Raw genomic sequence first — 25,635 nt, forward strand, 5'->3', positions numbered from 1 at the left:
AAACAATGCCAGGCGGGCGCCGACTCGGCTGTTGCGGGGGCCCCTGAACCCTTCCAAGGGATCGTCGAAGCTTTGTGGCTTGTGCCTGCTATCAGCCGCTGGGCACGTCAGTCGACTCTATCAAAATCTTCTCTAGTCACCGTTGAGAACGTCAAAGGCCGATGGCACACGCAGATTGCACGGAAACTGCTGCACACTCTGCCACTTTTGAATTCACCGCTCGCACTCAGAGCCGCCTGTCGTGTGGGGCGCATAACTCTTGCACCTACCCGCATTGGCTGTCTATTCGCCCTTGCCTGCATTATCCACCATGGCCGTCGCGTCTGAGAATGCCGCGTCGTTGCCCTATCACGAGCCTGGCATCGTGCTAATCCTTGTGTTCTCGTCTTTTCTGTTACTGCTCAACGTCATCAATGCCATACTCGACGGGGTTTTGTACTGCGGATTGCTGGGTCAGGTCTTGATTGGCATCGCTTGGGGAACCCCGGGTGCCAAATGGCTGTCAGCCGAAGTTGAAGAAAATCTTGTCCAATTGGGCTATCTTGGCCTGATCTTGCTCGTATATGAGGGTTTGTCAAGAACTACACACTATTCGTACAACAATAGCTAATACTTGCTAGGTGGCCTACATACTTCTTTCCAATCTTTGAAGGCCAACCTACTGCTCTCATCTGGAGTCGCTCTCACTGGCATTTGCATCCCCATTGGTCTTTCATACACACTCCAAGGTCTCCTCGATGCCACTCCAGTGCAAGCCTTCGCTGCAGGTGCTGCATTATGTTCAACCAGCCTAGGAACTACATTCACCGTGCTAGGCTCCAGTGGCCTCTCATCCTCTCGTCTCGGTGTTGTCCTCACCAGTGCAGCTATGATGGACGACGTCGTTGGGCTGGTGATGGTACAGGTCATCTCCAACCTTGGCGGTGAGAACTTCAACGCTATCACCATCATTCGCCCCGTTCTAGTGTCAATTGCCTTTGCTGTCGTGGCCCCGGTTGCATGCTTGTTCGTTCTTAAGCCCGTTACCTTGTGGCTCAACCGGTATCGCGAGACTCACCCGAGTGCAGCACTAAATGATCTCCTGCGCAAGACACAGACCGCCTTCACGTTCCATACGGCGCTCCTCGTTGCTCTCGTCGCTGGCGCTAGTTATGCTGGCACATCGAACCTGTTCGCAGCGTACATTGCCGGCGCAACGATCAGTTGGTGGGATTCTGAGGTACCTCATACTGACACCGTGACCAAAGCAAGGTCAGCACCTCCCAAAGGGAAGTCAGAGGCAACCACCAGTTCTAGCGATGCTTCTTCAGGTTATATTGCAGGTCCTAGCAATCGAAAGGATGCAACTGCCTCTAGGACACCTGCCGAGAGCGCTCAGGCGGCACAGCCCACCCAAGCAGCAGACCTACATGAAGAGATAGACAAATTGTGCGGCGCGGCCATCTACGAGCAGTACTACTACCAAGCTGTGTCAAAAATACTGCAGCCGCTCTTCTTCGCATCGATTGGTTTCTCAATTCCAATCACACGCATGTTCCGCGGAGCAATCGTCTGGCGAGGCATCGTCTATACGATTCTCATGGCGTTCGCAAAGATAGTGTGCGGCCTATGGCTTGTCAGACTATCAGTCGCCCCAATGAAAACTGTTCGCCGCCTGCTGAAAGAATTCAAATTTCCATCTATCCCTCACCTCTGGGGCAAGTCTAAAGCAGAGGTCACAGCGAGTCAAGTATCTACTACCACCCCTATTGGGCCGCCCACAGCTGAAACTGTTGCTGCTCCTTCAGCGCCGACATCTAGTTGCGAACGAAGAAGCTCACCGAGCCCAGCAAAGCCCCTCTCCATACATCCGCCGCTCATTCTTGCACTGGCAATGTGTGCTCGTGGTGAAATCGGCTTCTTGATATCTGCTGTCGCCGAGTCAAACGGCATCTTCTCGCCATCGGGAGTCACCTCAAGCGACCCGTCAGACATATTCCTCGTTGTCACCTGGGCAATCGTGCTCTGCACTATCATTGGTCCTCTTGGTGTTGGACTGTCAGTGCGAAGGGTTAAGAAGCTTCAAGACCGGAAGAATAAGCAGCAAGAAGGTGCTGGCAGGGATGTACTTGGAGTATGGGGCGTAGAGTAGGCTGCTCAGTCTACAGGGCAGACTTCACGAGTGTGAGCATCCCTCTATAGAAATGAGGCGGATTCCTTGTCTTGTTTCTACGGAAGTGGTTTCGTCCGGTTTGTTTGTCGTCCCTGCACCCAGTAAATCCTCTTTCTTTGGCCTGGTCAATTGCACTCAAGGTGCCTTTGAGCAAGTCATTGAAGGCTCAAAGCGTTGATCCATTGCGCTCGTCCGTGGTCTGTGAGTATCACAGAGACCACCAGCGTGGTTAAATCATTGACAGAGAGGTCATATGTCGAATTCAGAAGTCGTGGCGGGGCGGCGGAGCTTGAAACGAGATGTCACAGCGTTGTGAGAGTTGATGGTCGCAGCCAGGCAGCACGAGCAAAACCAACTGCAAGATGCAGCAGCACATCCACCATTGCAACAGCAGGGCGATGCATGCAACGACAATGACAGCTTTGTTGTTATAGCCAATTTTGACATCATAACCCCTTCATTGTCTATTTCTGGCCAAAGAGTCGCGCGGTGGAAATAAACTGGTCAGGAGAACCTTCCACATGTGCTGTGGCGGCGGCTATGGAAGGTTTGCTGTGCGACCCTAGAAGCGTTTCAAAGGCACGCCTAGCCCAACCCACAGCGGCTCTGAAACGCTGACCCCGTTGGCGGCGATCGTGTTGCGGGCGCGCAGCCGGCCCGTCGCTGAGAGATGCTCGTCGCCGTCAACGCGCCGTAGTTGACAGCAAGCAGCATTTTCGAATATTTTCCCGCACGCTGCACACAAATTTTCGTCCAGCTTGCTGCCAGCAATTCAGTGGCGATCACACCCCGGTTCTTCGTAGGCGGGCACTTACAAACTGCTTGTCGATTGGCTGGACGTGCAAGTCAAGAGTCAGCATCTCCTTCCGCCGCTTTAGCGCTTAACCCTCGACGCTGCTAACCCTAGTAGACAGCAGACGGGGCTCCACCAAGTCACGACTCCAACCACTTCGCTGCCGCGCGAAGACGCTCACCGCGCGCCTACTGCTCCCGTCCTCCTCCTTGCTTCCTGTCATATACAGATGCAGCGCTGAGCCCTCGCTTTCGGCGTGACATCGACCTCCACGCATTCCCCACTCACGGCAGGCCAGGACTGTTCGACCGGTGCAGTGCAGCCCGACGGACACCGCCTGCGAGGACTACCGCCAACCCAGCTGCACCAAGACTCTATAGCCTTCGACGATCTTCAAATACCTGGAGCAGGCAGAGCAGTGTTTGGCAACTCTCCAGCTGCATCACGCCCCGCCTGCCCGCTGTTCAACTTGTCAGCCTCGTTGAACCCCGCCATTCACCGCCGTTCGCTATTGTAGAGCTCCCACGCTTCCTGTTGTTGACAGCGTGACTGTGTTTTCATGTAAGCAAGCCTACGCTGTCTTGCCCACAATGAAAGACATTCGTGGTCTCTCTGCTACAAAAGTCAATACCCCCTACTAACCTTACTACAGCATGTATTCGAATAACCAATTCATGGACGCCCGTCCAGCGCCGCAACCACCGACGGGTCGTCCCCGCCTTGCTCTTACACCCAACACCAGCAGCACACTGCCTGGTAACATGGCTGGTCTGAGCATGCAGTCGCCTGCTTACGGCCATAGCTCGTCGATGTCGCTGTCTCGCACACAAACGGAGAGAAGCGTCTCATCATCAGCTGTGGTCAAAGAGGGCATGGTTAAGGTGAAGGATGAGGGTCTGTTCAAGTCGTTTGTCTGGGCCGATCGGTGGCTGGTCTTGAAGGAATTTGAGCTGAACTTCTTCAAGAGCGCAAACGCATCCAAGGTGTCCAACACAATTCAATTGCGAGATATTCTAGGCGTAGAGAGGTCCGACACACAGCCCCTCTCGTTCGAGATTACACGGTCACTTAATCCCAGTAAAGGCTCGTCACCGCCTCGCGACGGACCGACAAAGGTTATCACATGCAAAGTCGAAACAGATGACGATGTCTACTCCTGGATCGACAGCATATACCAACGCTGTCCCAGCATGGGCGGTGTCAGCAACCCTACAAACTTCACTCATAGAGTTCACGTTGGCTTCGACCCAACAAGCGGCGCCTTCGTTGGTTTGCCTGTCGAATGGGAGAAGCTGCTTACAGCCTCTGCATTGACCAAGGATGACTACGCAAAGAACCCCAAAGCCGTGCTCGAGGTGCTGGAATTCTACACCGAGAAGCTTGTCAAGCGATCCGAAGATTCCCAGCAATACTCAAGCCTCACGCCTACCCCTGGCATCAACACTGGATCAGAGAAGCAACTTGGCTATGGCGGCAGTGGAAACTCGGTCGCACCTCCTCGCCCTGCTCCTCCGGCTCAGTATCAGCGCAAGGACAGCTACAGCATGGGGTCGCAGCAGAACACACCACCCACAGCTGGCTATGCAGCTCCGCAACAGAACAGCGTTTCCTCCGCAGACCGCTACGATCAAGAACGACGCAGACAGGAGGAACAGGCACGAATGCAACGTGAGCGAGAGAGGGAGAGGCAAAGGCAAGAACAAGAACGACGAGAGCGTGAGGAATTGGCTGCGTATAATGCTTCAATCCCACAAAAGAAGGTACCAATGGCTCAGCAAGAGTTTGGCGGAGGCGGCTACGATGAACGAGATCCGAGTCCTTCAAGCGCATCGCGCTACAACCCCTCTCGCCCAGCTCCTTCGACCCCAGGATCCCAAAGAGCCCCAGCAGCTCAAGCGCCAGGATCACTCCGCCAGATGGCAGCTCAACGCCCTGCTCCTTCTGCTCCAAGGCAACAGCAGAATGGTTCTGGATACAGCACTTCGCCACAGTCTAAGATCCCAACTTCACAGCAACGCCCACCAATACAACCAAGCCCGAGCTACTCAGGTTCCCAGAACCAGGTTCCTCAAGTTCGTGCCCAGGCACAGCAACAGAAGCAATACCAGGGTTCATCTGCGGCACCGAAGCCACTGAACGTCGCAAAGCCTACAGGAGCGCCCGTCAACGATGCCGTCAAGAAGGCCGAGGCAGCCCTTACCAGCAAGCCCAAGGAAGAAACGCCGCGAAAGGATGTTCGCATGTCCAGCATGTCCGAGACCGAAGTCATGGCGAAGCTCCGAGAAGTTGTCTCGAAAGAAAAGCCACTGGAGTCCTACAACAAGCAGAAGAAGATTGGTCAAGGTGCCAGTGGTTCCGTCTACGTTGCACGCATCCGCGAAGGTGCGAGCTCGCCCATGGCACGTCGCATTCTGCAGGAGAATGGACCACGTGCTCAGGTCGCTATCAAGCAGATGGACCTCCGCAACCAGCCTCGCAAAGAGCTGATCGTCAACGAAATCATCGTTATGAAAGACAGCAAGCACCCCAACATTGTCAACTTCCTTGACGCTTTCCTACAAGAAGAGCAGTCAGAGCTCTGGGTAGTCATGGAATTTATGGAGGGCGGTGCTTTGACCGATGTCATTGACAACAACCCAACTATCACCGAAGACCAGATTGCCACCATTTGCTTCGAGGTAAGGAATTTTACGCTGAGAACGATGGGTTTTGCTAACTTTTGGCGTAGACTTGCAAGGGTCTGGAGCACCTGCACAATCAGAACATCATCCACCGAGATATCAAGAGTGACAATGTTCTGCTCGATGGACGTGGTAATGTCAAGATCAGTACGCTTCTCAGACACTCGCTTTTACTTGGTCGATGCTAACTATACTGTAGCCGATTTCGGATTCTGCGCCAAGCTCACAGAACAACGATCCAAGCGTGCAACAATGGTCGGCACACCCTACTGGATGGCACCCGAAGTCGTCAAGCAAAAAGAGTACGGCAACAAGGTCGACATCTGGTCACTAGGCATCATGGCCATCGAGATGATTGAATCCGAGCCACCCTACCTCAACGAAGAGCCCTTGAAAGCCCTCTACCTTATCGCCACAAACGGGACGCCTCGCCTCAAGAAGCCAGACAAGTTGTCCAAGGAGCTAAAGGCCTTCCTCTCCGTCTGCCTCTGCGTCGATGTTAAGAGCCGAGCTAGCGCATCTGAGCTCATGAGCCACGACTTCCTTAAGAGCGGATGCAGTCTCAACAGCCTCAGCCAGTTGCTCAACTTCAGAAAGAACGGAAGCCACTAAATGCTGAGCTGAGCTGAGCTGGAAAGAGGCGGAGAGGCAGCGCAACGTATTTATCTTTTCTGGGCCTTGCAAATCTTGATCGATACCCTTTCCATATATTTTCATCGATACTTGTCAGTGATAAACGTGCGCCTGCAGCGTACGAGCGAGCAAGCGGAGCGGAGCGAGGTGAAGATAAGGGGACACAGCTTCTGTGCATAGGAAGAGAACGAGTCACGAGTTGGATAACGGCAACTACAGCCCTCTTTTCACAAGAGAATGGCAGTAGCATTTCTTGCTGCACTAAAGACGTAGCTTGGACTGCACATAAAGTAGATATAGCAGTCGAGGGCACGATATATGTTGGAGCATGACCTTATCACGATTTGGGCGCATTACGATAGCGGGATAATTTATTGGAGTTTCGAGATTTCATGCGAGTTTACTACGAGGCATGTTGCACCTTGCGTCCCGATTGGATGTTCTTAGGAGCTTCAAGTTCCGAAGTAGAGGGCGAACATATGTTAACTGGACGGTTCAATGCGAAGACCTGGGGTATGTTGGTTCATTGTGTGCTTCCATGCTACAATGTAGATGTGATATGAAATTCCTCCTCTAAATGCAATGTCCCGGTAATGAACGAGGAGGGCAAGTCCCTGAACGCCTCCCAATGCAATGCGAAATAACGCCGTAACCGAGACAGATACTAGTCTGACTCTCCCCAGCCCTGTGAGACACCTGTAAGACCAGACGCCGCGCTGTTGAAATCCATAAGATGCAGAAACCGAATTCGAAGGAAATGAGCGAAGACAGAGCCAGTGAGCAGGCTACTTGTCATCTTCGTCTTCGTCCTCCTCACCTTCGAAGTCGGAGTCCATCTCCTCGTCGAAGTCGCTCTCGCTGCCGCCAAAGCTCTCGACGTCACTGTCCTCCCAGCTCATTTCGAAGTCACCTTCCTCTTCCTTGCGCTTCCAAGCTGTCTCGTGTGTAGGCATCACGAAGCCTGCAGGGACATCCGCTTTCGAGGCCTCGGTGTCCTTCTTGACCATCTCCTTGTACTGCTCTGGTTGGTTGCGCAGCATTACACTAGCGTCGACATTGGCAGGCGAGGAGGTCTCGGCATCATCGAGGAGCGAGAGGATAGAGAGGAGCACCGTCTCGGCGCGCTGTACTGGCGACCAGCGCTCTGCGGCGAGCTCGCCGGACATCTCGTCATCGCCAGGTGGATGCAGGATTGAAATGCAGAGGCGGCCGTCGGGGTAGATGTTGGGGTGGTAGAGCGGTCGCACGAACTTGAAGTCTGGGCTTGGTGTTAGTCATGCGTCCACCATACGAAAGAGACCGTTCCTGCCATTCCTGGTTCAGGGTGTTGAGGTGACGTACCTGGCGGGGAATGAGGGTAATTGCGGGGGAAGGTCATCTTGGCCTTAAAGTAGCCACCATAGTAGAAGGAGTCGGGATTGAGTACGATGAGGGCCACGCTCCACTCAAAGACGTTGTCGTTCATAAGCTGCAACGCAGTCAGTCATCATCATTGGCGGCCGCCACTCTAGGATCGACATGGAGATTACAAGGCAGCGTACCTCGATGTTGGTCCATGTCTCCTTGCTGAGCGCCTTGAACTCATTCAGGAGTACTCGCTGGGCCGCGTCCGCCATGGTGCCTTCTCTTTCGATATCTGAGTGACCGGTGCTCTAGTCTTCGTGATGGGGCAAGGAAGGGTAGAGCGTCGGTGGGGGTAGATTGGGTGTAATATGGCGGTTGAGAGCACAGAAATTGGTGAAGAGGGTCGGTCAAGTGGTGGGAAGAGCAAAAGGAGCGTTTTAGTGCAGTGAGAGTGGTGTGAAATAAGAGGCGTAGTTAACGCTGAGTGACCAAGCGCACTCGCCGAAGTCAGGGTTCACAGTGGTCTCGCCGGCCGGGTGCTGCTCGTGCTTCACCGCCTGCCCTTTCCAATCGCCCAACAAGCCGATGAATGAACCTGCGTCGACGCTTCCGTTGCAGAACGCCGTTGCCTCTTGTCTCGACCGTTTCAGACTCTTCTGCTCGGGATTTGTTGCATCTTTATTTGGCGACTTGAAAGGTACGCTATTGTTCACTCGCCGATTTCGGCACATGACGCCTGAGGATGATGAGCACCATGTTCACGTCACCTGCGCTAAGGCGCAGTCCGGTGCCCAAGGTGATGGTGAGAATGACATCGTGCTTGTGCATGACAATTTCCGGTGTACAAGGAAAACTATGGCCAAGGAATCTTTATTAGACTCGCACGCTGGACTGTATGGTTGAGCTCATATTCCTCGACACGGGGGTATCTTAAACCTTTGCTCAATCCACAACATCGAAATCTTTTGTAGTGTCAAGCTTGTTGATGGACGGATATATCTCATAAGCTATACATGCACCTGAAATCCAGTATCAAACAACCCATCCCATCCAACGCCGTGTGCTGTGTTGTAGAAAGCAGAATATCTAGTTCTTTCGGCTCAACCATGTCTGCTTGAGGATCGCGGCATCTATCATCGTCTCGTATCCCTCCCTCGAATTACTCAACTCTACCATGCCATAATGATTCGCCAGAGTAGCTGGTCAAGTATGCGTTTAGGACAGGCTTATCGCGCCGCGACGGCTTTCGCGGATGTGAAGGAAGGCCTGGAAGCCGCAGAAGACGAAGAAGCCCTGCGAAGTGTTAGCATCTATACTTGCGATATATCCTGTGGTTCCATATACGATGTAGATGAACACTGCTCCAAAGACTGCGCCAGCTACAGCGTTGCCGTCCTCGGGGTCCTCTTCCCCACCCAATACTGTGTGACTACCCGACTTGAATAGCGCTCCAATGATGGATAAAATGACGATGGCGAACACGGACAGGACAATGCAGGTCCATGCATTCATGGCAGAAACGACTGGCTTGACCATGGTGGGCGACTTCGAGCTCTGAGGCTATTCAGAGGCGGGAAGCTTATCGGCGGCGGTGGCGCTTCGAGCGCAGATCGTGAGGTATGTGCTATTGGGGGCTGGGCCGACGGAAGGGCCTGTAGGCGATCGAAATGCGGTATCGTGAGCGATGAATATGTGTGAAGGTGGTCGATGTTGAATGTGAAGGGCTGCACCGCCGCCGCGGTTGAGCCTGGAAGCTGAGTTCGTCATGGCCTTGGCACCGCCGCACGCACTAAGAGCTCTATGCAGCAGGCATCTTCAAACATCAACACTCACTCCAGGCCTTTTATTCATCACTTTGTTATGTGGTTTCATTTCATCGGAGGAAGTCAATTGTCTTGTAAGCCAAAGGCTTTTCAAATGGTGAACGCATACGACCCAAACTAGTCATGATGACCGCAACCGAGGAAAACTTCGCGCCTCTGCTGAACCCAAAAGTCAAACGCAGATAGCGAAGTAGACCCCTCGACCTCCGCAGCTTCATACCAAGGTGATACGATAATCTCGCGAAACGTTCGCCTGTGTTTTACCCAAAGACCAGGAAAGGACCCGAGTGAGACTACCTTTGCGCATCGACCCAAAAAGCAGATGCATGTCCACCCTGCCAGACAGCTATCCAAGCTTAGTTCGATGCTCGGCCGTGCGTAAGATCAGTTGTCGACAGCCACATGGAGCTCTCGGTATGTCAAGCGACCCTTGCCTCCACCTGGGTAAACCTTCGATACCCATGTATCAGCACTTCGAAAATCTCCTCTGGGACTATCGATCGATGGGAGCATCCAATTCTTGCGGTCTTCTTCAGCACGTCGTACTTCACGAAGCTGTCCAGTGGTGAGCTTGACCCAACAGAGTTCGGCGATCTCAGAACATATCTCATTGAATAGCTTGAGCTTCTCCTCCCAAACAGTGACATCTTCACCCTTCAACTTCAACAGTACCGGTGTTGTACACGATGTTGCATCCGATCGATCGATTTACTCGTGAACCTTCCGCCGGTGAAGGAGGCAAAACGTCGCTTGGTCATTACGTTTGCACCGCGAGCAATAAGGAGCTGTTCTGGAGCATGGCATGTCAGCAAGAATGCATTGCATACACGATGTGATCCAGGTGATGCGTGGTTTGTCGGGGTCGAAGGGCGGTGCTACCGTGTCCCTCAAAGTCCGTTGTAGAGTGTTGGTGTCTCCTCCATATCTTTGTCGACTTCAGTTGGCGGATCATGGGAGGCTACGCTGTAAACATACGAGTCGTTGGGGGCAAGATCTGTCTGGACGAATGCTGTATTGTGTTGTTCTGGCTTGCCCCCTGGGCTCCATCCTTGGCTGTGGGCATTGGGGACGTCCTGAACATCATCGAGGAGACGAAAGGGAGCAACTGCTGAGTCGGTCATGACGCTGCACACTTCGAAATTAGAAGAGAATCGTTCACTGCAGGTCTCCAAACTCTAAGGTTTGCTCTAATACAAAGAACTCATTTGTCTAGAGATGATTGGCAAACGGAGCGTTGCTTGGAAATCATCAATCGCTTACAGACTATATGAAAGATCAACAGTGAAGTCAGGGAGGCAGGGTGATAGAAGTAGGGTCGCACAAATAGCTTTTGATGCTAGTGTGAGATTGTAAGGTCAGCTCCATTCTTCCTCACTCACACTTTCCTCTGATGAACAGTGACTCGTTACCATCGTCCAAGGTTGTGACACGCTAGAACACTCTTGCGATTACGAACATGCGTCATTAATCGATAGGCTACCACGAGGCGGACTCAAGCGACATTCCCTTTGCTGCCAGCGCAACGGTTAGCTCATCATGCTTCATGCGACGGTATTATGAACAGACTTTGCTGTTGAAGCGTCACGACCTTCCGCGGGATCCTACACAGATCATGGTGTTGCTCGGTCAACGGCTACGATAAGACACCTGAAACAGCCTCTCGAGCGAAAGTCGCCAGCCATTGACTGGATACGATACGACTCGTATTGTGACTACCACTTCGACATCTGAACCAACCACGTTGCCAACGACGGTTGTACAAGGGCAGACGAACAGATTTCATGTAGCAAAGCGGGTCTCCTACAAAAGGTGGAGGCGCAGCTGCTCCTACTGGCTTGGCAAGGCAGTATTGCTGTAAGGCATCCACGCCAACATTACTAGGCGTACTAAGTCTCCACGAACATCAACACACAATATGGTCCCTTATATACCTACAATATGCACGGTTTGTAAAATCAATATTCAGAGAAGTTTCTTCACTACCACATAATGGCACTTACCTGGCCACGCCTCCTTACCATTCTCAACGGCGGCGCGCTGTTCGTCTCTCTAGCGCTCGTCGGCATCTCTCCTGCTATTCTGTATCTAACGAGCCATGGCATGCGCTGGATGAACAAAGCATACCCGCAAGGCTACTACGAGTGGTATCGTGGCCCGAGCTACGATATGGACACAAAGCACAAGGTCAGGCTGATGTACGAGTCAACAAACGAGTACATGATCTTCACAGCAGCTGCTGTGAGTGCTATAGCTGGACTTGTCGGTATCATTGGGTTCTTCCTCACCCGAAAGGTCCGTTTCAAAACCCCCTATATCCTGGGAGGATGTCAACTAATCCACACTTCAGACCTCAAAACCCACCAGTAGCAAGTCCACGCTCTTTCTCCTCGTCCTCCCCGGATCCGTGACCTTTGTCATCACATTAATCGCCTTCATGTTCACACAAATCGTCTACGACACCGACAACAAAGGAAAATGCAACTGGGAGCAAGGCTACAACCCTGGCAACGTCTTCAAGTGCACCCGTGAGCAGGCAGCCTGCAACATCGTGGGCTACTTCACCATGGAGAACTCCAAGATACAGCAGATCTTCGACACTAAGCGAGGTATATGTGGTGAGACGCAGACTGGAAGGCACTTGGTTGCCCCGCTTTTTGTTGCGAGCTTGTTGATGTGCGGGCTCACTGTTGCGAAGTTTCTGGTAGAGAAGAAGGAGAGTAGGTTTGTGGAGAGTGCGGATGAGAGGGTTGAGAGATTGGAGGGGCAGGAGGAATAAGCATGGGTTGAAGAGGAGGGAGGAGCTGGATGGTCCATGGGGACTCTTTAAATAGTGGAGTGAAGGCGGAGGTTGAGGCAACGCTTGTGTTAGTAGTTCGAGAAAGGGAAGCTATGATTGATGGACAACGATGATGTAGATAGTATGTATGTATGATTGTATGAATTAGTATCGCCTGAATAGCTGTTGATTAGCGGTCGAGCAACGGTAAAGCATCGAGAGATCTGCAGGATGACGACGCTGTGAAGAATGCTGTACAGCACATCAAGGAGAATCAGAGGCGAGTTCAGACGCTAGCCGAGTACTTCAAAGACCGCCTCTCGGTATGGTGATCACCCAAAGTCTTTCCGATTGGCACCGTACAACAGTTGATGATCAGTCATTCGTGCAAGATTACCGAATTTTTCGGCAAGAGTGTCTTCGAAATTAAGCTGGTTGCACAGCGCACCACGCAAACACAGTCGACTTCCTCCAGGAAACCATGGTTCCAGAAACTACCCATTCATGGAAGAGAAACACTGCTTCAAACTAGTATACCGGTAAGTATAAGTCAAATCTGTCGGCATGGCTTCAATTTTTCCTTGCCCTCTTATTTCGTCTTGATGCTGAGCTGATTTGACGTACCAGATTGAGTATCACTGAACGAAAGGATCGGCACAAAGCAAGCTGGAACAATTCAGTCTTGCTAGTTCTGCCTAGATGTGCAGCCAACGTTGCGTGCGGTGTCAAGACGTTGAGCTGTGGCCAAGTAAACAAACGTGCACTTTTCTCACAATGATGATTGATCGGAAAATAGTGTTGAAACACACCCACAGACATTGGTCGTCTTGATGCCATGGACAGAGGTTAGCTTGGTGAATTCCTCATAAGTAACGCCTTCGCCCACACGCAGCCCGCACTCTCTCATACACGAAATGGTACACTGAACCATTTCTCTATGAAATTACAATTATACTACTTTGTAAGTCCTCTCCAACTCCCAGTGATGAGAGCGTGTCTGACTGAATTTCGGTGCTGATGAAGTCTATTTGAAATCGAGTGTCCGACAAATGTCCATTCAACATCCATGCAAATGCAGCTCCTACTGCAAGACCTGCGGCACCAGCCCCACCAAATACCCATCCTACACACTCATTAGCCTTCACCTTCCCTTGCATCCAAACTCAACAAGGAAGAGGCACTCACCGGATCCCTAATAAACCCAACTGCGCAAATAATGTTGCAAAACCCTCACTCAACGCCTTCCCACTCGTAACTTCTTCCTGCCTCTCCCACTTCGTAATCGGCACAACCTCATTCGGCCCCTCGCCCACATCTTTAACAATAGTAACCCCGGCCATGGCAGAACTTCAACAGCCCCAAAGTGCTCGTGAGAACAGTGTACGGACTCGTGTCTCTTGCGTAGGCTTCTGGATCAGCGCAGTGTTCAGGTGTCTGCGGATACCCGGGATAATACACTATCATGGGACCGCGGTCGCGGGTAAAAATGAGGCGCATGCCCATTAGCTCGATGTAGAAGTGTAGGGTACGCGCGAGGTTGGTGATGCGGAGCATGAAGTGGTTTAGGCGATAGCCTATTGTGAGGTCAGAGTCTAATATAGGCGCTGTGTCAATGGGTGAAATGTGTAGTCATGGTCTTGTATCTGGTGGGCGAAGGAAGCTCACATATAGAAGCTGCTAGTACTATCACGTGGTGGCTATCGGGGAATCCTTCACCTCCGACACTGTGCTCATATTGGAGGTTGGTGCAGTGATAGAAGTCTATTCTCTTGGGCGGTTGTATAGCGAGGGGGGGGGGGGTGATCTTGTTCTAAGGAAGTTCTCCAATAGATTTAAAAGACAAAGACAAGTATTATCAGTGCCATGATGCAGTAGTTACATGCCGTGCAGGACTTTCCGTCTGATGCCGGGACCTCCTTCGGGACCACTTGGGGTCCGCATCTCGATATAATGCAAGCCTCATGTGGGCATATATAGGGAACATATCAGTACTTCAGTAGTATTCAAGATGCTCATCGTACAGTGACAGCAATAGGATATCCAAGTCAGATTACTGATCGACTGCACCTGGGCTTGTCCTTCACCACAGATCCTATCTTGCCCTCACTTTACCATACTACAACACAAACCCACCCAAAGCCACGCTTCTCCAGTTTCGTACAGGGTGTGTATCTTCAAGTTCCACACACCACCAGAGCACCTCCTTTGCCTTCTCAATCTGGCCGCTCTCTTCGTACGCCCTCGCAAGCGCATACCATGCTTCTGAGTAATCCCACCCAGCACCAAGCTTTGTCAGCGTAGAGAGCAGCCCGAATGCACGATCACGAGCAGCGAGACGGCTGAGCTCAGGCGGCGAGAGCTGGTTTTCAGCAGAGGGAATGTGGGAGGTGAGGTGGTGTCTCTTCGGCTCTGGCTCCGATGATGTCTGAGACGGAGTAGGTGCATGTGCTGGTGAAAGCAGTGTGATTTCTGTGGACTTTGTGGGTTCCATCGGGATGTCTCGGCTGTAAATGTCGAGCAGTATGTTGGACAAGCCCACGATGCCTTGCGGGTGATCTGGGAAATGTAGGAGTGCGCGCTCGAAGTCTGTGCGAGCTTCGTGTTTCAAAGACTGGGCTACGAGAAGTTCACCGCGCTAGGTTTATTAGTGATACATTGTGAGAGAGGGCCATGTGTGAACTTACTGCGGTGTAGGCATCGGCCCACAGCTCCTCAACACTCTTGCCACCTCCCCAGCCTTTGTCGGCAAGCGCCTTGGCTGTGGAGAACTCCAATGTGAGCTCGTTCTCGAAGGTCTCTACCAACTTCAGAGCCTCGATGATAGCTTCACTAGCGTCCTCGAAAGCCTGGGCTCTAGCGTAGAGGCCGGAGGTGAAGAGCCAGATATCAACCAACAACGATACTTTCTGCCGTCGGTCTTGAAGCTTGGAAAAGCGAGGATCCGGAGGTATATAGTTGACGTCGGGCAGCGGAGCTGGAAGTCGGGTGTCTTGTCTCGGAGGCTGATGTTCATGGCCTTGCGGGGGTGAGGCGAGGGGTAGATTGTGGGCAATGGGCCGAAGCGGTGTCTCGCTGCTCTCGACTGACTTCCTAGGTGAGCTTGCTGCGGATAAGGGTCGAGGAGCGTTGGTTCGGACTGGTGTTCCATTTGATGCGTTTTCTGGCAAGGGTGGTACTTCTGCAGCTTGGCTGTTCCCTGTCACAGATTGTTGACTGAGACTCGCGCTACGTTTTCTCAGCTTGCTTGAACTCCGGCCGACACCTGGCTGGCCATCTTCGTGTTTGTGATGGTGAAATACATGAGGGAGGTGGTGATGACCGTTTGCATGTGGATTTGCGCCATCTTCAGTCACCTGAATGGCAGGGGCTGATCCTGCTGCAGGGTTCAGGATTGAGGAGCTGCGTGCCGAGGCGTCTTTCTGTATCCGGACGGAGCCACGCCCACGGAAGATGCTTCCTTTCGTTGTCCCAGCACTGCTCTTCGGTGGCGCTACTGTAGCTGGAACTTGTAACTTGACCTTCTCGATGGCTGGCGAACCGAAGAGCCTTCCATAGAGCGCCAGAAGCTCATCGCATCCATCCACAGCAGCAAGCGCGCCATCGGTAACTTCAATGAGTGCCAGCTGGGTCATCTTGATCTGAAGTATACCACTCTTCTCGAAACTGCCCATACGATTCACAATACCATCTGTGCTCACATTGTGACCACTGGCGTCCTTCAGGTGTTCACTGTGGAACGTCCCAGTGTCCGTTCCAAACAGAATTGTTGGATCTCCAAATTGCGCAAAAGCTGCCTCGCAAGCCTTTTCCGCCGCAGTATACTCGGAACGCGATGTCAGTAATAGGGCGAGGAGGTGCCACAACGGAATCAATTTTCGCTCGCGGCCAAATTCAGTGGCTGATCCACTCGAAAGGACACCATCGGTACTGTAGGCAGCCTGTGTCTTCGTAGCTGAAGAAAGAGCACGCTTGGCGACCTTGATCGCTCCAACTATGTCCCGCGTCTCGGCCAGTACAACAGCCAGAGCATACAACGCATCGATGTTGCTCGAGTCTTCTAGAGTCGGCGAAAGAGACTTGCGCAGTAGCTGAATGGCTTTGGCCTGTATTCCCGCTCTTGTATCTGCCTCATAAGTGAACTGTGCCCAATGTGCTTGTTCGACACCAATAGCGCAATATGCAACAGCTAACGCAGTGGGCTCGACCAGTGCCTTTTTCGATGGTACTTCGTTGGCACCGGTAGTTGGCTTAGTATCTTCGTAGTGGTTCAGCCATTTTTCGAGGTTGCGCCCGATCTCGACAGCCTTCTCGGCCTCTTTGCGACACCCAAATCGGCACAACAATCGAATTGCTTCCGCTGATGTTCGAAGAACGGTGCTGTCATTATCGACGCCTTCGTCGGTCTTGCCTTCCTGTTCCGCTCGGTCCTTGCCTCGTGTCACGATCTCGATGTATGAGTCGTAAGCCTTGAATGCCAACTCGAACTCGGCCAAGGACGCGTGTACGATAAACAGGTACCGCAAGATCTGTGTAGAATGGAAGGTCTTGGTTGCAGCTCGATACAGGATCTGAGACGCCGAGTAAGTATTGCTGACAGTCTGTGTTCAGCAGCAGAACACTTACATCGATCACACTGCGCCCCACACCCTCTTTTCCACCTTCGCCAAGATCACTGTCAGTCCACGATGCGCCACAAAGCAAGCGCCAGTTGTCAATCACGGAGTCTACCCAAACGTCGATCTCGTGGTTGCTTTCACTGGCCTTGGGGAAGCGGGTCTCTTTAATCAGCAAGTTCTCGTATATTGTCTGCACGCGCTTCAGTTCGGCGCTTTGTTGCAACCGTACGCTGGTTTGACTTTGTATTGCGGGCTTCTCAGATGTAGCTTGCGCTGCACCTGCATCGTAGGGCAGATCGTGACGAATGATGGTCGAAAGAGTGTCGTAGTAGGACTTCCAAGCGAGGCGACGAGATTTGGCGGAATCCGCAGTATCTGTGCCAGTGTTTCGTCCTGCACCCTCGGAGAACTTGTCGAAAGCACGGAATATTTGCAGAGCCTCGGAAGACCCGATGAGGCCACTGCTGCCCTCACTCTGATCTGATAGCTGACACAATCGGCCGAGCAGGCATTCGGTCCACATTCTGAACTGTGCTGAGTCGCCAGTTTGTGAAGACAGCCATGGCAGGATGGAGGTGTATGTCTTCACAGCGTCAGCGGTAGCGCCTGTCTTCTCCTGGGCAGAGCCTGCGTTGCGTCAGCTGTGGACTATGTACGTGGTGTGACTTCTTCCACCCTTTAGGAAAGTCCCCTTGACCACACAGACTTTCGACCAGCCAGTGAGTGACCCCGCTTGCCCGGAGAGTCTGGCAGCAACTGTATCGAGGCTGTCAGGAAGGCGCGACACAGCCAGTTCTGGCTCGTCCAAGACATAGTGCAGCCATCCCAAGCAGACAGTAGCCTGGAAGCCCTCCTGTGACAGAGCACTCTCTCCTTCAATCGCGCTGAGCAGGGTTGGGGCGGTCTGGGAAAGGCCCGAGGAGGCCGTCGAGGCTGCGGTCAAGGGTCGCTGGGTGGTGTAGGTGGCTATCTGCGCTTCAGAGCGACCAGTGAGTGTGAGGCCTTGATGCGCCGTTAGCCCTCATGAAGCCGGTCGTGGATAGCAGGGTCGCGGACATCGGCGGTGTGGTGCATGCTTTTCGACTTTCCTGCACAGCTCGGGCACGTCTTTCCATCGTCCGACACAGCGGGCCTCATCCAGTTGCTGAATGTAGCCCACAGCCTTTGCGCTTTCGGTCTGCGCCGTTGTCAGCTACTGAAGCCATGCGGAGGATGACGTTGCTCTCGAGCTCCAAGAACGTTGTCATGGGCATATCGCGAAATACCTACCACCATGGTGTTAAGGATATGTGTGTCGCGCTATACGTGGTCGCAAATGACCCAGAATCATGTTCGAGGAGAAATGCAATCTAGAAAGAAGAGGGCCATGGCCGTACGCCTGTCACTGCGCATCTGCAACACTCCGCCCGCATAGACGATTTGCTGGCAGACCCCTGTTCTACTAGTTCCGTGCACGGACCATCCCAACGCTCGTACATGTCAACTTTTTCTTGTTACCCATCCGAACGCATCAACGCGGCTTTGCCAGGGCGATCTGGAGCAGAAACTGGAAGAAAGAAACAGACGACATCATGGCACCGTTAGCAACGGAATTGGCGACTCTCCGAGCGCTCAGCTTTCGCATCTCCTCTACTGCGACCGCACAACTTCCGCAACATGTGCCTGCCATAGCAGCATCCTTGTCCAACTGCAGGACCCTCTTGTCGTCGACCCAGACGTCCAACGCTAAATCTTCCTCCGAGGCTTCAGTTGCAGTACACAAATACCGGACTCTACTTTCAACTTTGCTCCAAGACCGAACAGTCCAAGGACGATGGTCGGCAGTTGTTCTCATCAAGGCTACCATCGAAGTTGGCGGCTGGGAGACTTTACAAAAAGCTCTTCCCTGGGTGCGCGGGCTTCTGGGCATATTGGCAAAGCCAGATCCACCAAGCTCGAAGAAGTTGTGTATCATTACGTTGACTCGCATCTTCATGCTTACACGAGAGTACCCCACATTGATACGCGAAATCACCACTCCCTCGTTACCGGCTTTTGTACAATCTGGTCTGCAAATTGCTAGTTCGAAAGCATCAGCTAGCCTTCTGCTTACCGTGCTCGAGTGCTTTTCCGAACTGCTACCGCGACATCCAACCATTTTCCGCCCTCACCTTAAGACGTTCCGACCACTCCTATGCCGCCTAGTTGCACCCACCCCATCCACAGGACTGTCCAAGGACCAATCGCAAGCCGCGCCCGTTGCTGTCCCGACTGAGGTCTCAATTGCAGCACGTAGACTGTTTGTCCAGCTGCCATGCTGCGCGCCTAAAGGTGCTTCTAGTGAAGAATGGGAGAATGCACTGCGCACCACAATCGGTGGCGTGCATCGCGTTGCTGACAGGGTTTTCCGTGCGGTTCTTGAGGATTGGCAGTCTACTGTGCGAGAAGCACCTGCCAACGGTCATACTTTGGACAGCGAAGTCCAGGATCTTGAGGACGATTACTTGTCTCTGCCTCCGTGGTCCGGGATTTTTGCAGGCAGTGAAAGACTTACTGGCTTACTTCGGCTTGCCAAAGAGTACCTGGAAAGCCCGACCGCAAATGCAGTAACCTTCAAAGTTGGGGTCATTATGGATTTGATCACTCGGATGCTGTCTCTCACGATACCTGCGTCTGGATCAAAGTCGTTCCAGAACACTGTAAGAATCAACAACCAAGTCAGCAAAGAAGAGCGGGAGAACCTTTGGCTAGTGCTACCTGCCATCCATGTGGCCACTATCGAGCTGCTGCTTGCTATGGCGCACCGACTGCAGGCAAGCATGTTGGCTATCGATGCTCTGATTCTTGATCAGCTAGTTTGGGTCTTTGGTTCCGAGAAGGACAATGCGCACGTACGCACAGCCTGCTATCTGGCTATCGCAGCTCTACTAGAGCGATCGGGCGTGACTCTGCCCAAGTCGTCCGTTGACTCGCTTGTTCAAGTCATGCGCACCTGTTGTGAGGATTTACTGCCTTCAGAGGTCAGCCCCAGCGTAGTCAAGGACACTCCAGGACAGGCCAAATCAAAGGGCAGCAGTCAGCCTCAAGGTACTGCAAATGCAGACTCTTTCCTTGGCTCGAAGACTGTCAACGATCCCACTGCCAGTTTCGCAGGCCTGAAAGACGCAGCGTACGAGTTGCTACCGGTACTACTATCGGACGTACGTGCGCAATACCTCTCGGACTCGTTGAGGGCACGTCTGGACCGCACTGCGGTACTCGCCCAGCATAAGGATGCCATGTTAGCAAGTGTGTTGAACCCGCCGCCCAGCAAGAGGTTCGGCAAGCCGGCTGCCAGTATCTTGCCGCTTATAGCTAGGTCTTTCCAAGGAGATAAAGACATCGAAGGCATGTTGCGACCCCGAATGCCCGTTATCCGTCTCGGAGCCCAGGATGCTGAGCTGGAGGATGATGTCGAGGAAGAAGAAGAAGAAGAAGAAGAAGCGGAAGCCGAGGCGGAAGAAACTTTGGAAGATGCTGAACAAGCAAGCGAGCCATTTGTGGGCCAAGAGTTAAACCCTATGCTGAAAACAGCAGGACCTAATGACGTCGTCATTCGAGATTTCGCCATGAAAGATGCGCCCTTAGCCGATGAGATTGCCGCTGCAGGGACTTCCACATCCGCAGCCGAAGAGTACGCGCAACCTGAGGTAGCGGGCAAGCGACCTCACACCGGCGAGACCCCTCTCTCGCCTGCCAAACGAGTACGGTTCGGCGAGGCAGAGTATGCCGCAGCATCCAGCATGCCGCCAGCTGCCAACAGAGCTGTTCCACCCGTTGAGAATACCAAGAGTGTGGACGTGCCTGCGACATCAAACTTCACTGCCACCTCCACCGCCTCTGCGATACCAGATCTGCCAGAACCAGGTGAAGGCGGTGGCGACAGCGACGATGACGATGATGTTGTGCCGCTTGTATTTGGCCAGGATACCGACGACGAGTCCGAATAATTCATCAGAGATCTAGAACGTTTCGTAGATCATGGTTCGTTGTAGTGGTGGACCAAGGTTCACGGTGAATGCACGGACCTTCTCTCAATACATCCGCGATTGCTCTCTGTCTGGTTCCCACGAACACCACTTTCTTTCTGAAATACTCGAATCGCAAAGTTAATACTGAAAGACCTAGCAAATACCACTATGCACTCTCAACCCGCCCAACCACTTCTACTCAAAGTACGACATGCCGGCCACGCGAAGATTAGAACCTACTGAAGCCCTCCAGCCTGTTGTATTACGATACGAAAAGCACCAAGACACCATCGCCGTCAATTCCATAGAGGGAAACGACTACAACTACGGAGTACAGTTGAGAGGAGTCGAACATTACCTCCACACACTCCACCGCCTCGGCTTAGACAACAAGCCTTCGCTCGACCACATCGACTACCGCAACCTTGACAATCTCCAGGACTTCCCGTTATCCCACTACGCCTTCCCAGACGAACCTTCACCGCTTACGGAAGTTGGTGCACCCTCACCGCCCTCTCCCCAATCCTACAATCAACCCATCTACACAGGCACAACGCATATCTCCGCCGTCTTCCTCTCAATCCTACGCATCGCGCAACAAAACCTCCCACACCTCAACCTCGTCTCAGCGCTGAATCACGTACCGAATATCCGTCCCACAGACCTCGCCCCTCCACTGTTCCCGTCTGCGCCGGGGAACCTCGCGCCCCAACTTTTCCTTGATGCTTCCGCGCTGCCAAAAAGACCCGGAGACGAGGACATCACCATCGCGTTCTTACCGTATTTCTACAACGGCGGGTCACAACACGCAATCGGGTACTACAACGTCATCACATGCCCAACCCGAGGGCGGGTTCTGGGTACAGCCTTTTTCACGCCATGCTCGGAAGTGGATTTGAGGCGCTACGGATTGGTGGAGTACATAGAGGGCTGGAAGGATCTGGGTAGGGATGGTAGAGACGAGGATGGGATTGCAGAGATAAGGTGTGCGGGGTGTTGGGAAGGGGTGTGGTTGGAGAGGGATACGGTGGAGGAGTATGATGAGTGGAAGGTGGTGGTGAGGGCTGCGAGTGTGTGTTGGGAGGGGAGGATGGGGCTTACTGTTCGGGGGGAGGTGGAGGGGTGAGGAGCGAGAAGGAGTGGATACAGAACGTGGTAGAGAGGTCGTGAATGATTATCGATACCAAGGATAGAAGAAAGACGTTATGAACCGTAGGTCTGCCGACATACTGTACTTTGGAGACGCGCTCTGGTTTCGTCAGCCTACGCATCCCGCAGTGAGACCTATACTATCACGATGTGCGTATCGCCCAGTGCTCCGAGAAAGGCCAACGTACTGCGCCGCTCCGCATCCGAAAAGACCCCAAGTCGCACGTAGTTCAGCTCTACAGTCTATCTAAGAACAAGACCGTCGATCGCGTCCAAACTTTCACCTGTTGGCGACATTGATGAGTCCTCCTTTCTGAGTGAGAGGAAGTAAATGGTATCATCTATCGTAGACTGATCCGGCATCTCATCAAAGTTGATTGCAGGGAGGTCGTGTCTCGATGCATTAGTGAAGTGAGTCTGGGGCGCGGACGCGGCAGTCTGGCTGAGGTGCACTGCACCGAGACCTCTAATGACAGTATGCTGTGAGTGTTTATGCGCTACACCATCCCAGTATCCTCTCGCAACCTTACCGCGTATATGTAATGAGTATGTGTTGACCATCTCAATCTCAACCAATCTGTAGCCAATCTCGACGTGAAGGACTCTCGCTATGTACGCCTCACCGGATGATATCTTGAAGCACTGCAAGTACTGAAATGGACGGCCCTTGCTGAAAGCTATGACCAGGTAGGTGCTCGGTGACCTTACTGTTTTTTTTAGCAGCCTTCTGTGGTTTTGCCAAAGAAGTTCTATAGGGAGGAAGACGCGCCAGAGTCCTGCATAGTAATCTCCAAGATGTAAGCGGACCCACTTCCGCGGAGGAAGGACCCTTCTACCTTTGGTTGGCTCGCAGGGTTGGCGCTTTCCACTTGCGATCGTTCTTGAACTTGGCAACGCCCTTGGGGAGCGCGTACGAAGAACGGGGGCAATACTCAGCTCGAATGAAATTTTTCAACTCAATTGTGATGATTCTACCGGAACGCAAGCTTGGTGTAACAACTGAATCCGTAAAGCATCACTTGCCCCTATCGCGTACAGAAGCAACAAGCTTACATGCTTTTACCTCCAAGTATCGTTGACCGTCGCACTGCTGTCACATCCGGCTGAAGTAGTATACCTCCTGTTAGGATCGCTCTCCCACACGACCGCACCGGCCGACGTTTTGCGGATGTACTTGTACTCGAAGACCGTGGAGGCAGGCAGATCGATATCAGCAGTCCAAAGAGGGTCACTGCTTGTGTACTTGCTAGCACTGAGAGCCTTCGCGCTGTTAGGGTCCCAGTTGCCGAGTTGGGTGAGCTGGCCAGTCACGAAGATGTTGTCGCCAAAGGTCGTCGTTGCACGGACGTTGAATGTGATCTTCGCGTTGCAAGTGGGAGTACCGGTGCAGGACGTGGGAGGCACGTTGTTGGATGGCTCGCCCCAGGTTGGGCTGACGACGCCGGCGCGACGCTCGGTAGCAGTCAGGAAGGCGGCGTAGGACCAGGTCAGATCGACAGCAGACAACGCTGCGCCGGTGTTCTTGTCGAATTGCTCAGCAAGGCCGCCGTTGGATGGGGTGTACTTCTGGACAACAGCAATGTAACCATCGGCATAGGTCTTGACCGCGGATGTGATCGAAGTGTAAGTTGCAGAGTCCTTGGTGTATGTTCCGGTGACGATTGAGGGTACGAGATCTTTGAAGAAGGCGAGAGAAACCGAGTTGACGGTGATGGAAGCCTGCTTGTCCCACTGATAAAGAGCGGAGTACAGTTGCTCAGCCGCTGCCAGGGTGGTAAGGTACCATGGGTTGCCGTTGTAGTAGACATCCTCGGAGTATCTTCCGACTGCAACAGCTTTGCCTTGAGCGATACCCGTATTGATGGCGTATACAGAACGGAAAGAGTCAGTCACGGCCTTGTGGTTGGCAAGCGCTCGGGCAGAGCAAGGCTGGAAAGTAGCGTCGGTGCACTTAGCGTTAGGGTCGAACGTATGAATGGAAGAGATAAGAGAGTTGGCATCCTTTCCTGTGCGGCCGTCGTTGACGTTGATGTTGGAGTCGATGTAGCTGCCAGTCCAGAAGCTCTGTGCGAAGCAGAGAACTTGTGGTGCTGCGGCCGCGCATCCACTGCAGGTCTGGTTGAGCTTAGTAGCAAGGGCTGCACCTTCGACGAGAGCACGGTGAGATGCAGCAAGGGTGAAGAACGAGGAACCGTTGACCTCCTCCCAGAGATCGAAGCCAGTCTGGTTCCAGTAGCGAACAGTGTACGCAAGGTCCTTTGCAATGACTGGCCAGACAGTGTTGAGAGCTTGGGTCTTTCCGCCGTTGTCGATCAGCCAGTTGGCGTAGATGGTCAGAGCTGTCGCACGGAGAGGTGGCCCATCACGCTGAGGGCGACCCCATGCACCAGTGAATGCGGTGCGGTCTACATTGAACTTTGGTTCACCGAGTCCACCCGAATCCGGGTCTCCACTCGGATTCGAAACACCTTGAAGGTAGGCCTGGGCAGTTACGTAGTCATCGATCTTCTCGCGAAGGGATGTGTCGCCAGCAATGAAGCGCTCGACAAGTGCCTTGTATGTAAGGGCAGCGTCACGTGTCCAAGTGTACCAGTCTGTAGCCCATTAGCCTGGTCAAAAAGATTTTGTATGCATTATTTACTTACAGTCAGGGTTCGAACGCGAAGGGCTGGCTACAACGATACCAGCTGGGACGCCAGGTGCCTTACTTCCACCTCCACCAATGTTGGCTAGCACACCGTTGATTGAGATGGTCGTCTGGGCCTGGATGAATGCATCGATAGTCGTCTGACGGCTCTCAAGATCACCAAGAGGCGAACTTTGAGCGCCAGAGAATAGAAGTGCCGCTGGCAGAGCTCGAAGGATCGACGTGAACAACATGGTGACTGGTCTTGCGAGGAGTGTCGGTGAGCTTGATGATCATTCCTTCAAGGGTCACTGGTCATTTTATACCCAGAATCATGAGGTCAATGTCCTGGATCATCAGTACGACGATGCCTGTCGCTTGTCCGGCTCTGGTAAACATCAACAGGCACCAAGCAGCGGGCGTTAGCGTAGTCCCATGCTACCACGGAGGCGTGAGGACGATGATGGACATGATTGAAGCAAAGCGGTCCGACGGTGGGCAAATGAGAGGCGTGGCCAGCTGAGGCTCATTTAAAGCTGCGTTAGCGTCCGGTTAGACCCACCAATCAGACCAAAGAGATGCGAACCACGAAACAAACATGTGAATGGAGAGAAAAGCCAAACCGGACGTCGTTACTCATGCCCCAGACTTAATCCTGGCCAATTACTGCACGTGGTGTGTGGGGGAGCATGACGCCTTCCTAACCCGACATTAGCTTGTGCGCTTAGAGAACTCGCGCATCTTGCGGTCCGACATCATCACTCGACCATACTGTGACACCACACCACAAGCAGGTACAGGTCCAATGCGTCTTCACTTCATGTCGTGATTCAATTTCCGGGCCACGCGACGACCCCGCCTTCCCCAGTAATTTTGCGGCTGCTGGTCGGCTCCACATCTTGTGCAATATATCGAGGGCCGACTCTGTACCAGCAGGATCTAAAGGGACATCGGAGTATGTACAGGAAAAGGAACGCCTGCGAGCCGTTCAAGGTATGGGAGGTCACTGCATGAGCTGGGCCCCTGGGTCTGTACAGGAATCTCGTGGTCGGA

General features: G+C 53.0%; 9 protein-coding genes across 9 annotated transcripts; 5 read left to right on the forward strand and 4 right to left on the reverse strand.

Moving 5' to 3' along the window:
• The first annotated feature begins 141 nt into the window (after positions 1-141).
• BU25DRAFT_362465 (Sodium/hydrogen exchanger) lies at positions 142-2,564 on the forward strand. Its single transcript, XM_033703736.1, has 2 exons — positions 142-569; positions 621-2,564. The coding sequence occupies exons 1-2, from the start codon at positions 311-313 to the stop codon at positions 2,129-2,131; spliced, it is 1,770 nt and encodes a 589-aa protein (XP_033564530.1). The 5' UTR covers positions 142-310; the 3' UTR covers positions 2,132-2,564.
• Positions 2,565-3,365: 801 nt separating this feature from the next.
• On the forward strand, positions 3,366-6,445 carry BU25DRAFT_256273 (Pkinase-domain-containing protein). Its single transcript, XM_033701670.1, has 4 exons — positions 3,366-3,506; positions 3,598-5,623; positions 5,674-5,773; positions 5,826-6,445. Exons 2-4 carry the CDS (start codon positions 3,599-3,601, stop codon positions 6,236-6,238), a joined length of 2,538 nt encoding a protein of 845 aa, XP_033564531.1. The 5' UTR covers positions 3,366-3,506; position 3,598; the 3' UTR covers positions 6,239-6,445.
• Positions 6,446-6,933: 488 nt separating this feature from the next.
• On the reverse strand, positions 6,934-7,957 carry BU25DRAFT_256267 (uncharacterized protein). Its single transcript, XM_033701669.1, has 3 exons — positions 7,801-7,957; positions 7,601-7,727; positions 6,934-7,517 (listed from the first exon to the last, which is right to left on the reverse strand). The coding sequence occupies exons 1-3, from the start codon at positions 7,873-7,875 to the stop codon at positions 7,045-7,047; spliced, it is 675 nt and encodes a 224-aa protein (XP_033564532.1). The 5' UTR covers positions 7,876-7,957; the 3' UTR covers positions 6,934-7,044.
• A 482-nt stretch (positions 7,958-8,439) lies between these two features.
• On the reverse strand, positions 8,440-9,477 carry BU25DRAFT_362473 (uncharacterized protein). The gene is made up of 2 exons (XM_033703737.1): positions 8,948-9,477; positions 8,440-8,896 (listed from the first exon to the last, which is right to left on the reverse strand). Exons 1-2 carry the CDS (start codon positions 9,137-9,139, stop codon positions 8,819-8,821), a joined length of 270 nt encoding a protein of 89 aa, XP_033564533.1. The 5' UTR covers positions 9,140-9,477; the 3' UTR covers positions 8,440-8,818.
• Positions 9,478-11,292: 1,815 nt separating this feature from the next.
• BU25DRAFT_446586 (uncharacterized protein) lies at positions 11,293-12,474 on the forward strand. Its single transcript, XM_033709495.1, has 2 exons — positions 11,293-11,718; positions 11,774-12,474. Exons 1-2 carry the CDS (start codon positions 11,416-11,418, stop codon positions 12,200-12,202), a joined length of 732 nt encoding a protein of 243 aa, XP_033564534.1. The 5' UTR covers positions 11,293-11,415; the 3' UTR covers positions 12,203-12,474.
• A 1,703-nt stretch (positions 12,475-14,177) lies between these two features.
• On the reverse strand, positions 14,178-18,188 carry BU25DRAFT_362476 (filamentation protein-like protein). Its single transcript, XM_033703738.1, has 6 exons — positions 18,088-18,188; positions 17,875-17,995; positions 17,494-17,820; positions 16,826-17,445; positions 14,887-16,770; positions 14,178-14,837 (listed from the first exon to the last, which is right to left on the reverse strand). The coding sequence occupies exons 1-6, from the start codon at positions 18,091-18,093 to the stop codon at positions 14,319-14,321; spliced, it is 3,477 nt and encodes a 1,158-aa protein (XP_033564535.1). The 5' UTR covers positions 18,094-18,188; the 3' UTR covers positions 14,178-14,318.
• A 201-nt stretch (positions 18,189-18,389) lies between these two features.
• BU25DRAFT_489137 (uncharacterized protein) lies at positions 18,390-20,786 on the forward strand (the record flags this gene model as incomplete). Its single annotated transcript, XM_033711403.1, has 1 exon — positions 18,390-20,786. One exon carries the CDS (start codon positions 18,390-18,392, stop codon positions 20,784-20,786), a length of 2,397 nt encoding a protein of 798 aa, XP_033564536.1.
• Positions 20,787-21,018: 232 nt separating this feature from the next.
• BU25DRAFT_456090 (uncharacterized protein) lies at positions 21,019-21,933 on the forward strand (the record flags this gene model as incomplete). Its single annotated transcript, XM_033709989.1, has 1 exon — positions 21,019-21,933. The coding sequence occupies one exon, from the start codon at positions 21,019-21,021 to the stop codon at positions 21,931-21,933; it is 915 nt and encodes a 304-aa protein (XP_033564537.1).
• Positions 21,934-23,015: 1,082 nt separating this feature from the next.
• BU25DRAFT_446589 (carbohydrate-binding module family 20 protein) lies at positions 23,016-24,836 on the reverse strand (the record flags this gene model as incomplete). Its single annotated transcript, XM_033709496.1, has 2 exons — positions 23,016-24,550; positions 24,602-24,836. The coding sequence occupies 2 exons, from the start codon at positions 24,834-24,836 to the stop codon at positions 23,016-23,018; spliced, it is 1,770 nt and encodes a 589-aa protein (XP_033564538.1).
• Between the last annotated feature and the right edge of the window lie 799 nt (positions 24,837-25,635).

This window comes from Macroventuria anomochaeta, assembly GCF_010093625.1.
Source record: "Macroventuria anomochaeta strain CBS 525.71 unplaced genomic scaffold BU25scaffold_7, whole genome shotgun sequence".
Classification (NCBI taxonomy): Eukaryota; Fungi; Ascomycota; class Dothideomycetes; order Pleosporales; family Didymellaceae; genus Macroventuria; species Macroventuria anomochaeta.

Excerpts from the sequence above, each read along its gene's own strand:
- BU25DRAFT_362465 (XM_033703736.1), top strand. The coding sequence starts at position 311 with ATGGCCGTCGCGTCTGAGAATGCCGCGTCGTTGCCCTATCACGAGCCT. Across the intron at positions 570-620 it reads GATCTTGCTCGTATATGAGG|GTGGCCTACATACTTCTTTC; the intron begins GTTTGTCAAGAA and ends AATACTTGCTAG.
- BU25DRAFT_256273 (XM_033701670.1), top strand. The coding sequence starts at position 3,599 with ATGTATTCGAATAACCAATTCATGGACGCCCGTCCAGCGCCGCAACCA. Across the intron at positions 5,624-5,673 it reads TTGCCACCATTTGCTTCGAG|ACTTGCAAGGGTCTGGAGCA; the intron begins GTAAGGAATTTT and ends CTTTTGGCGTAG. Across the intron at positions 5,774-5,825 it reads ACGTGGTAATGTCAAGATCA|CCGATTTCGGATTCTGCGCC; the intron begins GTACGCTTCTCA and ends ACTATACTGTAG.
- BU25DRAFT_256267 (XM_033701669.1), bottom strand. The coding sequence starts at position 7,875 with ATGGCGGACGCGGCCCAGCGAGTACTCCTGAATGAGTTCAAGGCGCTC. Across the intron at positions 7,728-7,800 it reads AGACATGGACCAACATCGAG|CTTATGAACGACAACGTCTT; the intron begins GTACGCTGCCTT and ends ACTGCGTTGCAG. Across the intron at positions 7,518-7,600 it reads TTACCCTCATTCCCCGCCAG|ACTTCAAGTTCGTGCGACCG; the intron begins GTACGTCACCTC and ends CACCAAGCCCAG.
- BU25DRAFT_362473 (XM_033703737.1), bottom strand. The coding sequence starts at position 9,139 with ATGGTCAAGCCAGTCGTTTCTGCCATGAATGCATGGACCTGCATTGTC. Across the intron at positions 8,897-8,947 it reads GAGCAGTGTTCATCTACATC|GGCTTCTTCGTCTTCTGCGG; the intron begins GTATATGGAACC and ends AACACTTCGCAG.
- BU25DRAFT_446586 (XM_033709495.1), top strand. The coding sequence starts at position 11,416 with ATGGCACTTACCTGGCCACGCCTCCTTACCATTCTCAACGGCGGCGCG. Across the intron at positions 11,719-11,773 it reads GGTTCTTCCTCACCCGAAAG|ACCTCAAAACCCACCAGTAG; the intron begins GTCCGTTTCAAA and ends TCCACACTTCAG.
- BU25DRAFT_362476 (XM_033703738.1), bottom strand. Across the intron at positions 17,821-17,874 it reads GCATGCACCACACCGCCGAT|GCCTCACACTCACTGGTCGC; the intron begins GTCCGCGACCCT and ends CGGCGCATCAAG. Across the intron at positions 14,838-14,886 it reads GGGCCGATGCCTACACCGCA|CGCGGTGAACTTCTCGTAGC; the intron begins GTAAGTTCACAC and ends TAATAAACCTAG.